Genomic DNA, 13,062 nt, shown 5'->3' with positions numbered 1-13,062 from the left:
TTTGTACATCTGGTTCTTCCTGCCTAAGTGCAGAACCTTATATTTCTCCCTATTGAAATTCATTTTGTTAGCTTGTGCCCAGTTCTCCAATCAGTTAAGGTCATTTTGAATTCTGATTCTGTCTTCTACAACATTAGCTACCCCTCCCAATTTGGTGTCATCTGCAGATTTGATGAGCGTCCTCTCAATTCCTTCATCCACTTATAAAGATATTGAACAACAACAGGCCCAGGACAGAACCCTGCAGCACCCCACTTGTCACTTTTTTCCCAGGATGACGAGGAACCATTATTGAGTACTCTTTGGGTTCGGTCAGTCAACCAGCTACAAATCCACCTAACAGTTATCTCATTCAGCCCACATTTTACCAGATTTCTTGCAAGAATATCATGGGGGACTTTGTCAAAAGCCCTTCTGAAATCAAGATACACTATGTCCACAGCATTTCCCTGATCCACCAAGTTTTAATTCCATCCCCCCAAAAAAGAAATCAGATTGGTCTAACATGACTTATTTTTGAAAAACCCATGCTGGGTTTTAGTAATCACTGCATCCTTTTCTAAATGTTCACAGTCTGACTGTTGAATTATCTGTCCTAGGATCTTCCCTGATATCAATGTCAAGCTCACCGGTCAGTAGCTACCTGACTTTTTGGCACATAAAGATGCAAGACCTTATGTTTACACTGATCAGACTGTTTCTGTTGTGGTTACTAAGGCTTTCTGATAACTTAAGTAGTTGGTAGTTTTTCCATATTGTGATTGACAATAGTGTTCTGCCTAACTCTTTATAAATTTTACTCTTTTTCATTTTGTCCTTGGATTCCATGGGAACGTTACAATCTGTTTCCATATCATTAGCAATGAAAACAGAAGATTTATATTATTACAGGCAGAATTAAATTGCTATTCTGACAATGAAATCTATTTTGCATGGGTGGAGGGATTGTACTACCACTTAATATTATCAGAAGATACCTCCTTTTACATTTGGACCTTTCTTACCCAGTTCCCTGCCTTAATCCATTTGATCTCTCAGCTCCGATCCTGGCTCAGAATCAACATGACTCTCCTCTGTACCTGCACCAATACTCTACTTTAGTTCAATCCCTCTGAGGGTGGTAGCTTTACTTTCATCATCAGCCCAGTATATTGTGTGGAACCCAAATTCCTCCCCCATCTGCTCTGGCTAGGGACAATACTTCTAAAATCTTGCCAAACCCTTCAGAAACCCATTCCTCTTTTCATCTATGCTGAACATCCCTGCTGATGACACCTGAAGCAGGCTACCTCATCGTCCTGCAAGCTGGGACTGACCCAGTGCACCTTCTGTTTTCTGGGTGCTGTGCTGCTGATTGCTCAATATAGATATATGCATATGATAGCAGTACTTATGGAGAGTGGGCAACATTCACTGTAATCTTGCCCATGACAACAAGGCCAAATCATGCACTTTCAGCCCCTTGCCCTCATGTAGTATTGCAACAACAACTAATAACAATGATAATGATTACATTGCCACTATTATACAATGAACATAGCCCTTACTAAATACAGAAAGCTTGTCAGATGCCAGATAATATGCTAATCCAGCAGTATCATGTCAAGTTATTCATAGATCATTGGATTAGGCAGCCAGTTTGATGGTAGAATCCAAAGAAATGAACATTTGCCATCAGTCTTCTTGAAGTTATATGAATATTGACTTACCCGGCCAACTAATATAGGTTCTGGTCCAGAAAACTCCTCCAGGACAAACATTTGATTCCATACCCAGCCCCTCTTGGAACGGTTCAGCACTCTTTGTTCTTCACTTAGCTCATTTAGTCCTCTGCTGGATCCACTCGGTAATACGTGAGAATGATTCATTGGAGCCATGTACATAGATGGGAATGCAGTAATCCATAATATTACTAATGGAGCCCACGTATCCATAAACATTTCTGTTAGTCTTTCTGGCATCATTCCACACGTTAAGCAAATCAGCACCAACAATGAAACAATTATTTTGCTTTCTTCCAGATCATAGTCATCCGATTCATCATGCAGCAAAGAAGATTTACTTACAGCTCCGTCATGAGTCTAGAGCACAGTAAACATAAATAGGAATTGCCTTGATGGCAGAAAGAAGTCTAGGCTTTGTTGCCTTCAGAGATTCCTGAAAAATTAAAAGGAAAATAAAGTTAGCAAGAAACTAGCTAGTAATGTGTGTTGCCCCTCATAACAAAAATTAAGGAGCAAGAGCTTTCTTTATTGCATGAAAGTATAATCCACTCTTATGTGTTCTTCACACATCTACATTAGCAGATCAACAGGTGTCCATCTCTGTGTTTCCCCACAATCTGAAGTTTCTAGCTCCATACAAGAGATAGAGTTTGTTGTTTTAAAAAGCTTCACACCTTGTACATAGCAGGGAGGCAGTCATCCAAACATATGGGGGGTAGGGGACTCATCAGGAAATGCCCTACCTCAGTGAAGATCATGCTATCCTTTCTGGCTGCTAAGTGACACCTCTACCTTTCCCCAGTGGTGAACTTTGGTCTTTCAAATTCCAATGGCACCCTGTGCAAGGCCAAAATTCAATGCCCCCTGCCTCTCACCTTCCGTTCTGCTCAATTAACTACATCATGCTGCCCTAAATCAGCCTCTGCCTGTCCCCCTCTTGGATAGCTAACTTTAACATCAACAGAATTAACCTTTGCATTGCACACTAAATAATCTCTGTTGTTGCACTTCAAACAGGAGGAAGGGAACAGGAATTAGCTGACCAGAACTGCTGATCTTCTGACATTTTTGCAAGCACTGTGTTCCTTCAGGTGCTTATTTTTAAAGGGAGAAGGAAAATCTACATTTGACAGGAGATTTAGACTCATTTCTCTCAACTCAGAAGTGTCCAATTAAGTTCCCATTGAGCCATCGCTAATGCATCAAGATTCATTAGCCACAATTGAATCCAATCTCAGAATAGCTCTGTGGGAAAAGCTGGTACTGCCAGGCACAAAAGTGGCATCAACCACAACAGGGAAAAGAAACAACATTTGTGTTTTAAATGGATTTCACATTAAGCCTAACTTGATTCCTGTGTTATTTTAGGCTGAATTGAGACATAAGACATATTTCAATTGATGCTTAAGAACGTAACCTGACATTAGGTAGATGCTTCCTTGCATCAGTGCCAAGAAACCCATTTGGCAGAAATCACTTAGTGTGTGTGAATTCTGTATTCTCTCTACTTTGGATGAGATATATTAGTAGACTGCACTAAGTGAGCTGACCGTACCTGGGAATAGCACTCCTAATGGCATCTGAAAGGTGGTTCTGTAACTCCTCCTAAGGGAATATTCCTTAGATTGGGAAACCTGAGGACTGGGAGCTAAATGTGGCCACCCATCTCTCTCTACTTGGTTCTCTATTTTTTTTCCCAGGCCACACCCTTTGCAGGCCCTCCTTCACACCCTAAAAGTTTTTGCCTGATTGGAAAATGCCATATAGTAATACAGAAGGGTTTGTGAGTGTGTATAAACTAGCCAATTCTATGAAGGTAAGATTTGCATTTGTTGTTCTGCCCACTTTTGCCTCTGGCCCTAGAAACCACTGGCTTGTGGCCCTCAGAAGGTTGTTTAGAAGGGAATGCATCCTTCAGGCTGACATGGTTCTCTCCCCTTGTCATAGAGTCTCAGATCCTTTCCCCATGTCATATGCCCTTGAAGACTACTTGGGTACTGTAATCAGATGAGAATATGGTATACCAGCTTGTAGACTGGTGTAGGCCTGTAGGAACGTATCTTGCAAGTTGTTGTTGTTGTTGTTGTCTGCCCACCTGGCTGGGTTTCCCCAGCCACTTTTTAAATAAAAATAGGAAGATCAATACTGTCTCCCGTTGTGTTTTGGGGTATGATTCATGGAATTAGACTAAAACTATAAAGCATAGGATCAGGATGTTCTAACGGCTGCAGTTGTAAATGTGAACCTGAGTATTCTTTGAGGTCTTTAAAGGCCCTCTTCTGGGTGGGTCTGCCTTCTGTGGTTAGGTGAACTGCAATCCTAAAATATAGGCAAAAATCCCATTGAGTCTCATGTGACTTCCATCCTACTAACCATAGATAAAATTATTCTGCAAGCCACATTAAATCCAATCTCAATTAAATGTGACTAACCGCCCACGCCCGCCATTTTGCACATTATGTGGTGGTTCACTTGAAATCAACAGTGCTTTCTTACATCCACATTTAATATGCTTGGGGTAAAAGCAAAGAATGAAATATGATGAAGTGTTCTTATAGACATCATTTCATTGATTTTCTGCAGTTAAGACAATGCATATGATCATATATAATGCACTTAGTTGCATTGATATTTCTGGCATAAATTCCAAACGTTGCACTATCATACCTGTGGGTCAAAGTAAATTGGTGGGCAATGGATTGAAAGAAATTATTAACTTCATTGAAACTCTTCTGCAAATTCAGTTACCTCGCTATGAAAAGAAAAGACTGCAACAGATCTTTAGTAAATATTAATAAAGTTAATAAATAACAGTTTAACACGCAAAACAGCCTAGGAATAGAGGGACCTGCTTTAAGCTGAATCATGCTGTTGGTTCATCTTACTCAGTTTTGTCTACACTAGGAAGGTAGCATAACCCTCTTGTAGCTCAAGGGTTGCATTCCAGTATGGTGAACCTTTCAGGACAGCATGATGCTAGTGGGAGGAGCCAGAGGCTAAAGTTACTAAACTGCAGTTCTTACCTTTGAACAGTCAGCTACATTCTAGCCACACAGAGAGATTTCTCTACAAACACACATGCACACACTTCTGCCTCCTTCTTTTACCCAGCAATTACAGCTCAAGTACACACCCCAGCTGGGCAAAAAGCACTGGAGTAGACTGTGAAGGAGGTCCAGTGAGGGGTGGACTTGGGCAGGTGCATGGCCTACAGAGAGTCTCAAGAACCATATAGAGAAGCCTGTAGAACAACATTCAGTTCCCAGGTCTGATTTTCTCTACCCATGGTCTACAGTGACAATGCCATGGTTTCAGGCAGGAAACATCCCCAGCCCTGCCTTGATAAGAATTGAACTTGGGGTACCTTCTGCAACCAAAGCCTTTTAATAAAAGGATATAAAATCACCTCAAATTCCTCTTAAAATGAATTTTCAAACCACAGCATGTCTGGCCAAATTAGGAACTTCTTCGTCTCACTAGTGCATTGATTTACATCACAACTTCCAGTTGAAATGATTTCAGAGTTACGTGAAGGTTTATCCTCATCAGAATATGCTGAGGACTCCTTTTACAAATGGTCCCTTCTTAAGCAGCAATCCGCTCTTAATTTCATTCTGCATTCATTGCTGCCTTGTTGATCATTTGTGATTACAAGCAATAGATAAGCCCTCCGACCCCAGCAATTCATTAAGATGGGTTTAGGTCGATTCACAGACATTTGTTGTTACATTTCAAACACTGCAGCATTGATCTTATTGAAATAAATTACATTACCGTAGGCAAACAATTTAATTTTTTGTTTCAAAGCTCTATTTGAATGAAGTCAGGACCGAAACAACACTCAGACTGACTGTTGGAAAAGGAAGTCAATTATCCATTTGTTAGTTGCTGGGCAAACTTGGTGTATAGCAAAGAAGTAAAAGAAGAAAAGCGCAATCTTCAAAATTCCAATAAATGGCTTTTATTCCTTATTCAGTTTATCTTTGGCCCTTTCATCATTTTTGGGGCAGTTTAGCTTTTCCTTTAATAAAAGCAATACTTAGAATGGAAACACACACACACACACACAGGACCAAAGGCTCCAAAGCTATCACCCTCATTCAGGTGAATAGCTCTTAATTCATTGCAAGATGAATGATCTTGAATTAAGCCTGTCAATTTGATGTATGCTAAGGCAATCCTAAATAAATGCAAAATATAAAGTGATGTAAAATGTAAGTTGTGTGAAATTGGAAAAGTGGAGATCAAGGTGTTCACATGCAAAATCACAGAAACCTAGCATTTCTTTTCTTTTCTTATCAAGTATGTATATATACCACTAACTTGATTTTCTAAAATATAAAAAAACCTCTAAACAGATTGAAGATTTATTTGTGATGGTTTTATATCTCTTTTTTAAAACAACAACAGGATGGATGGATGGATAGATGATAGATAGATAGATAGATAGATAGATAGATAGATAGATAGATAGATGATAGATAGATAGATAGATAGATAGATAGATAGATAGATAGATGATAGATAGATAGATGATAGATAGATAGATAGATGATATAGATAGATACTAACAAAATATTCACAGTTTTGGGAATATTCATAACTCTGTTGAAGATCTGCATAAGCATGGAACTTCAGATGTTGTGGAATATTCAGTATCCTAAGTCTGTAAAAGTGTCAGGTAGTAAGCTCTATTGAAAACAACAAGACTTATTTCTGCATAAAAATGTATAGCACAGCACTGTTAGTATCCTAGCTTTATTAATTTTCCTTCTCGCTGTAGCCAAAGTGCAAGATGGAGAACCTGTGTGATTCCATATGTTACTGAACTGCAACTCCCATTATCTCTAACCATTGACCATGCTGGCTGTAGCTGATGGGAGTTGTAGTCCAGCAACATGTAAAGGAGCACAGGTTCGTTGCACCTGGGATGGATAGATTTGTGAAAGGTGAAGCAGGGAGAGAGGCTGAGATTGTATCTGAGGGGGGCAGGCTCTGCCCTTGCCTAGTTTTGCTTTGGATAATGATTGTCTTCTTTCTTGAATATCTTTGGTATGGGATTTCAAAATCCCTTAGCTATAACTCAGGTGCACAATGCAGTCTTCTCCCAGTATCTTTCCTCTTTTTTGTTATTACTGGATTGCTCCATCTTCTCACTGACACCAACAAAGAAACAATATATATATTCCCCTCCCTTCCCAACTCTTCCATGCATTTACTTTCCACAGTCTTCGAACAATGCTCCTGTTTGCCTTTGGCTTCATGCTGCTCTGTCTGTTCTTTAATCTGATTCCTTTTTGAGTGTTATATTCGCCACTGCAGGTATTTGGTTACACTGGCAACAGCACCACTTACGCGATGCAGTTGTTTCTTGAGAATTTGAACAGGGGGTCTATTTGCCCTCATTGTAGGATCTGCATTCCAGAACCCATGTAAACACACAAAGAAAGAGAGAGAGAGAGAGAGAGAGAGAGAGAGAGAGAGAGAGAGAGAGAGGTTGTCCTCTTTCAGATGGCTGGTCCTTGTTCACAGCAGCGCTCCTGAATGAAGCCTGTTAATTTAATATGTACAAACACAGGACTTTAAATGTATTCAGGTAGTTCCCTTAATGGAGCTACCTGAATGCCATTTCCCTGTAATTACATGAGCTTATTACAGTAACTCTCTTTACTCTTTATTCAAGCCATCGCCCCTGTTACTTGTTACCTTTGCTTGCTGCAAGGATCTAAAAAGTAGGCTAAGCTCTCCAAGAAAGAGCTGTATTTTTGTGTTTCACGTCCAAAGCAGTCCGCTTCCCTGCCCTCTTGTTGGGGTAAATACCAGCTTTGCATTGCTTACAGAGAAACAAAACCCTTGGCTAAACTTTGTCGATGGAATTAAAGATTTGTTGGTGAGCAACAGATAATTCCATGCTTCTTGCCATGCAGTGGTGGGAATCAGAGTTTTTGCTTTGCTGGTACTGTCACAGGTGCCACATAATACCGGTTCCACATTTGTAAGAACTTGATATTATAGCATGGCAGGATCTACACTTTGGAATGCCCTGCTTACTGATATCAAGCAGGTGACTTCTCTGTACTCTTTTTGCTGCCTGCTAAAAACGTTTTTATTTGGACAAGCTTACTCAGATGTTTAGAAAGTTAATGCAAGTTTTCATCTGGTTTATTTCCCCCCTGCTGTTTATTGCTATTTTAGCTTTTTGAAAGTTTGAAATTACTGTAGCTAATTTTTCTTATCAAAATTTTGATTGTTTTATCTTTTTGTAATCTTCTTTGAGGTTTGTTTGCTTTCCCAATAAAGTAGTGTATAAATGTTATTTTTTTTAAAAAAAAATTTACTTCTTATCTCACATGCTTTGCCAGTTGCCATAAGACTGCACAAGTGAGCTCAAAGACTTGCTGACTTTTGCCAGTTTCTAGAGGACAAAGGACCTCTGAGGGGCCTGCACCTCCACCATCCCAGGTAGAATACCATGGGAAGAAGAAGACCACACTGATCCCTGCTATCAGCCTGAGAAGCTTGCTTCTCTTTCTGTCCCCCTCCCCACAACTAAGAACTTTGATCCAACAGCCAATTAAGGAGAGATAAAGAAAACTTTCACTTTTTGTTTCTCTCTGTTTTTGAGATTTCTGCATCAGTTTGTAAGTTTTCTTTTCTTTTAAAGGCCTTGTGTAAATTCATCAGCATTTTAGTACGTTTGTACATTTTAGAAATGTTTACTATATTTCCAAGCACAATTCAAAGTGTTGGTGCTGACCTTTAAATCCCTAAACGGTCTCAACCCAGTATACCTGAAGGGGCGTTTCCACCCCCATCGTTCTGCCCGGACCTTCTGGTGGTTCCCTCGCTGTGAGAAGCCAAGTTACAGGGAACTAGGCAGAGGGCCTTCTCAGTAGTGGTGCCCGCCCTGTGGAACACCCTCGCACCTGATGTCAAAGGAAAAAACAACTACCAGACTTTTAGAAGACATCTGAAGGCAGCCCTGTTTGGGGAAGCTTTTAATTTCTGAAGGACTATTGTATTTTAATATTTTGTTGGAAGCCGCCCAGAGTGGCTGGGGAAATAATAATAATTATTTAGTCCCTCCCTCCCTCTCACACACAGAGAGAGAGTCTCTCTCTCTCTCTCTCTCTCTCTCTCTCTCTCTCTCCCCCTGTCTGTCTGCAATGCATTTACCCTGATAATGTGCATTAGTATGTATATTCGAGGGGAAGAAGGTTTGCATCTGGGAGCATTGCATTAACACGAGAAGCAATTCCATTTTTTCTTATGTCCCTATTTACAAACCAGCATTTCATTCTGGCACAAGCTGAACCACCTCCTCTACCTCTCCTCTCCTGTAGCCTATGTTGTATCTATCCTTTAAAAATAATAATCCTAAGGACAGGGCCTGTCCCTCATTTCCATTTATTTACAGCAGGAGTGGCTAATATGCTGCTCTCCAGATGCTGTTGCACTGCCAGTACCACCATTCCTGATCATAGGACATGCAGACTGGGGCTGATGGGAATTGGCCTCCAATAATTTCTGGAGGGCCTTAGGTTATATACCCTTAATGTACCATCAGCACTGTATTGAATTTTTGTTTGATGTCACATAAAGCCACTTCAGGATGCTTTCTTTCTTTTCTGCCTGAAAAGTGGGAGAAAGATTATATAAATAAATGCTGATAACTCCATTGTTAGTAGAACAATATTTAGCTACAAACATTTCCAATAGATTTTACTTTCAGCAAGCGAAATAAACACAGTGGAAAGTTGCTTTTCAGCAAATGTGCATAAGATCACACCTTTACTTTCCCCTGGACTGGGATATAGGATCAATTTGGTTTGGTCTGCATCTTAACGAGAACCAATACATGATCCAAAACATGCTATCTTTCAGAACTTGCATTTCTCTGAATTTTGCAATGCACTTTTTAAATTAAAAAAGCTTTATGAGTTTTCACTTCGGGGGAAAACAACAACAGTGCAGAACAGTGATGAACTAAAAACTGGAAGAATGAGTAATTGAGAGAAAATGAAATTGACGGGTTTATCCATTCCTACCTCTGGATAAGAGATTTACAATACATTTTTAAATATTTAGTCTTATTACAAGTATGCAAGGAGGATTTCAGTGTAGGCAGAGATATTCCAATAATTAATAATAATAATAATAATAATAATAATAATAATAATAATAATAATAATATTTTCCCCAGTGGCTGAGTTATAAGCAGATTGCACAACCAGCAATCCTTCATTTTCTCAAAAGAAAGCATAACACATGCACCCAAACACCCACATACCCAAATAACTAACATTTCTCTCCTCTTCCTCTCTGAATGCAAACTGTAAACTTGGATCAAAATCATATCCCTGATCTCTCCAAGTACTTGGATGCTGTCCCTTTCCCAAACTTTTCATGCATCTTGCTTTATAAAAGCTGGATAGTGATTTTCACTTATCAAAGGATGCTATCATTCTTTCATTAAACTCCTGGGCTACTCGTTCACAGTGACCAAGACAGCTATAATTCTGAAAGAGAGAAAAAAGCTTCAGCAAGAGCAGGTCTAAACAATCTGTGATGCCCCAAACTGCATGCAGGTTACCAACCATGTATAGCAGCCCCAGTGGGCTCAGTACATCTCCTGTTGTTGCCACTCATCTGGGACTTGAAATACAGGGGCCTGTCAAGCTCCTGGTAAACCACAATCCATGGCTGGGTGGCCTGCGTTCAGCTTGTGTGAGTTGTCTTTTTTTTCCTCAGTGAAAAAAACATCGTCCAACTTCCCCTTTACTTGCAAGTATATTTTGGACTCTACATTTTGTATGAAATTATCTACTAAAACACTCAGTGAGCACAGATTACATAGGTTTGGGAAGAGTGTGTGTGTGTGTGTGTGTGTGTGTGTGTGTGTGTGTGTGTGTATGCATGCCTTAATAGCATTTAAGAAAACTACTCATTCTAACAGACTGACATGTTTCTCTCTTTCTCTTTTTGCTAAGAAAGCCCATGGGTCAGTGGAAAAGTGAAGACAAAAAGAATCACTAAAGGAAGTAGCTCACACTACATACTTGAGCTGGTGAGTGATAAAAAGGAGTTAAAATGATATGGTTTTTATTTACTTAAAAATGACGCCACCATAACAAATTACCCTTGTTTTTGTATCACTTATCACTGAACATAAAAGCCCCCAACATGTGTTAATCGCAGGAAGTGTGCTTCATGCAGTTACATTGGAGTGGCTAAATTTGAAGGTTTTTTTTTAAAAAAAACCTCATGAAAATTCATCAGTGTTTTATTGTGAATTTATTCCAGTGTAGTTCTGCATTTTATTTTGTGAAATATACAGAGCATATGCAGAGCTATTTCCTCAAATATAATGGATTTTTGAATCATTTTCACTAATATATGCAGTTTTGTACACATTACTTGGCTGAAGAAATGCATTGCAAATTTCAGAGAAGTGTAAATTTCAAAGGATAGCTGGGTTTCAGTTCACATATTTGTCTGAGAGAGTGAGAATTAAAAGGGGAACTGAATCATATTTCTCCTTCATGCCAAGTCCGAGCTAATAAGAACATAAAAAGAGCCTTCTGGATCAGACCAATAGCCCATTGAGTCCAGCATCCTATTCTCACAATGGCCAACCAGATGCCTGTGGGAAATCAGCAAGCGGGATTTGAGTACAATAACATTCTGCCCTCCTTGGATTCCTAGCAACTGATATTCAGAAGCATTGCTGCCTAAAGTTGTGGAGGCACAGCATACCCATCACAGCTATCAGTCATTAATAGCTCTCTCCTCCGTGAATTTATTTTAAAGCCATTCAAGTTGGTGGCCATCACTGCCTCCTGTGGGAATGAGTTTCATAGGTTAACTATGCACTGTGTGAAAAGTACTTTATTTTATCTGCCCTGAGTCTTCTAGCAAAGGATCCCAAGGTTAAGTGAGCTAAGCGTGCCTCTAAAACCATAGACCATGCTCTTCCAGGCAATTCTAAGTTAAGAGCAATCAACTTACTTTGATGGCCCTTGATCTATTCTAACGTAGGATGAGTCTTAGTATCTCCACCCCCAGGGCATCAGCAAGTGGGCAAGGACGTCAACACAAATGAAGCCTATAAGTGAGCAGCTTCTCACTTAAGCACTGTGGTTGTGCACATACTTAGCATCTACACAAACTGAAAAGGGTGTGGTTTTTATTTGTGTTGGTTCAGAAAAGGTCCCTGCTGTCATAGTAGCTTCTCTTATCGGATAAAAGTTGTGTGGCCTCTACCTGTTCCTGTTCTCACCCTGTCTTCCTCCTTTGCAAAGAAACAGCAGACACTGCAGTTGTTGAAATGCTTAACACCTGTCTTACATTGGCTTGGAATTGCTGTCACAACTTGTTAGTGTGGGTAAATGCCAAACAATCTGTCTGTCACTCAGAAATAAGTCACGCTGAATTCTGTGGCTATTACTCTCTAATTATGAACAGGATAGCAACCTGAACTGCTTAGTCTTAAAGGTGCCACACAGGTCTGTTGACAAGAGCTCACATGAAATTCCAGATCTATGGAGAAAGATGATTCCCCTCGCCCAGCTTATTCACTTCTGTTTCTTCTTTCCAGAATGGGGAATGTGCTAGAAGGATATTAAGTAGACTATGTAGACTAGGACCTGGGAGATCAGGGTTAAAGTCAGTACTCAGCCTTGAAGTTCTTTGCATGGCCTTAGGCCAGTCACCGTCTCTCATCATATCTCTCAGGGTTGTGGGAGGACGTCATGGTGAAAAGGAGACTCATGAACGCCACATTGAGCTCCTTGGAGGAACGGTGGAATGCCTATAATCTCAATACTGATATATAAGAATTATAATAATAAATAGCCTCTTCAGGTCTTCAGTCCCATATTTGATGGAGGTGTGTGGGTGTGGGTGTGCATGTGCGTGCACGTGCGTGTGTGCGTGGCCAGGTTTGGAATAATGAAAGAGCCTAACCTTTTAATCAAAGAAGAAAGCATCAGGGACACTACCAGGATATTCTGGGCTACAAACATTAGACTGCCCAGCACCAGTCTGAATACCAGTTCCTGGAAGCCATGGAAGGGGTGATCCTGCTTGCTGGCTTCCCATAAGCATCTAGTTGGCTACTGTGAGAACAAGATGCTACACTAGATTGATCACTGTTGACCCTAACTTCTCACAAGGAGTTGTGCTGCATCATGGGGGCATGCACCAAAAGGTCCCCTCCTTGCCTGAACAGGTGGGTTTGGGGTAGGCAAGATATGACCACCTCACCTTCAACATACAGGATTGGTTCATCCATTATATCAAGCTTAGCAGTTAAGTGATTAGATTCTTGCACATTTTC

At 40.2% G+C, this 13,062-nt stretch overlaps 1 protein-coding gene across 4 annotated transcripts in view; it reads right to left on the bottom strand.

Annotated features, from left to right (window-relative positions):
- CDH8 (cadherin 8) overlaps positions 1-13,062 on the bottom strand; it is a 228,030-nt gene that overhangs the window by 206,389 nt on the left and 8,579 nt on the right. For all 4 annotated transcript variants that reach the window (XM_083752335.1, XM_083752336.1, XM_083752334.1 and 1 more), the window contains one exon: positions 1,710-2,157. In XM_083752335.1, coding sequence (XP_083608461.1) covers positions 1,710-1,964 — 255 coding nt within the window. In that variant the 5' untranslated portion in view covers positions 1,965-2,157. The remainder of the gene's footprint in view (positions 1-1,709; positions 2,158-13,062) is intronic.

Source organism: Podarcis gaigeae (assembly GCF_964106915.1).
Source record: "Podarcis gaigeae genome assembly, chromosome: 8".
Taxonomy (NCBI): Eukaryota; Metazoa; Chordata; class Lepidosauria; order Squamata; family Lacertidae; genus Podarcis; species Podarcis gaigeae.
The sequence above is the reverse complement of the archived record's forward strand: the minus strand, read 5'-3'. Positions and strand labels throughout refer to the sequence as shown.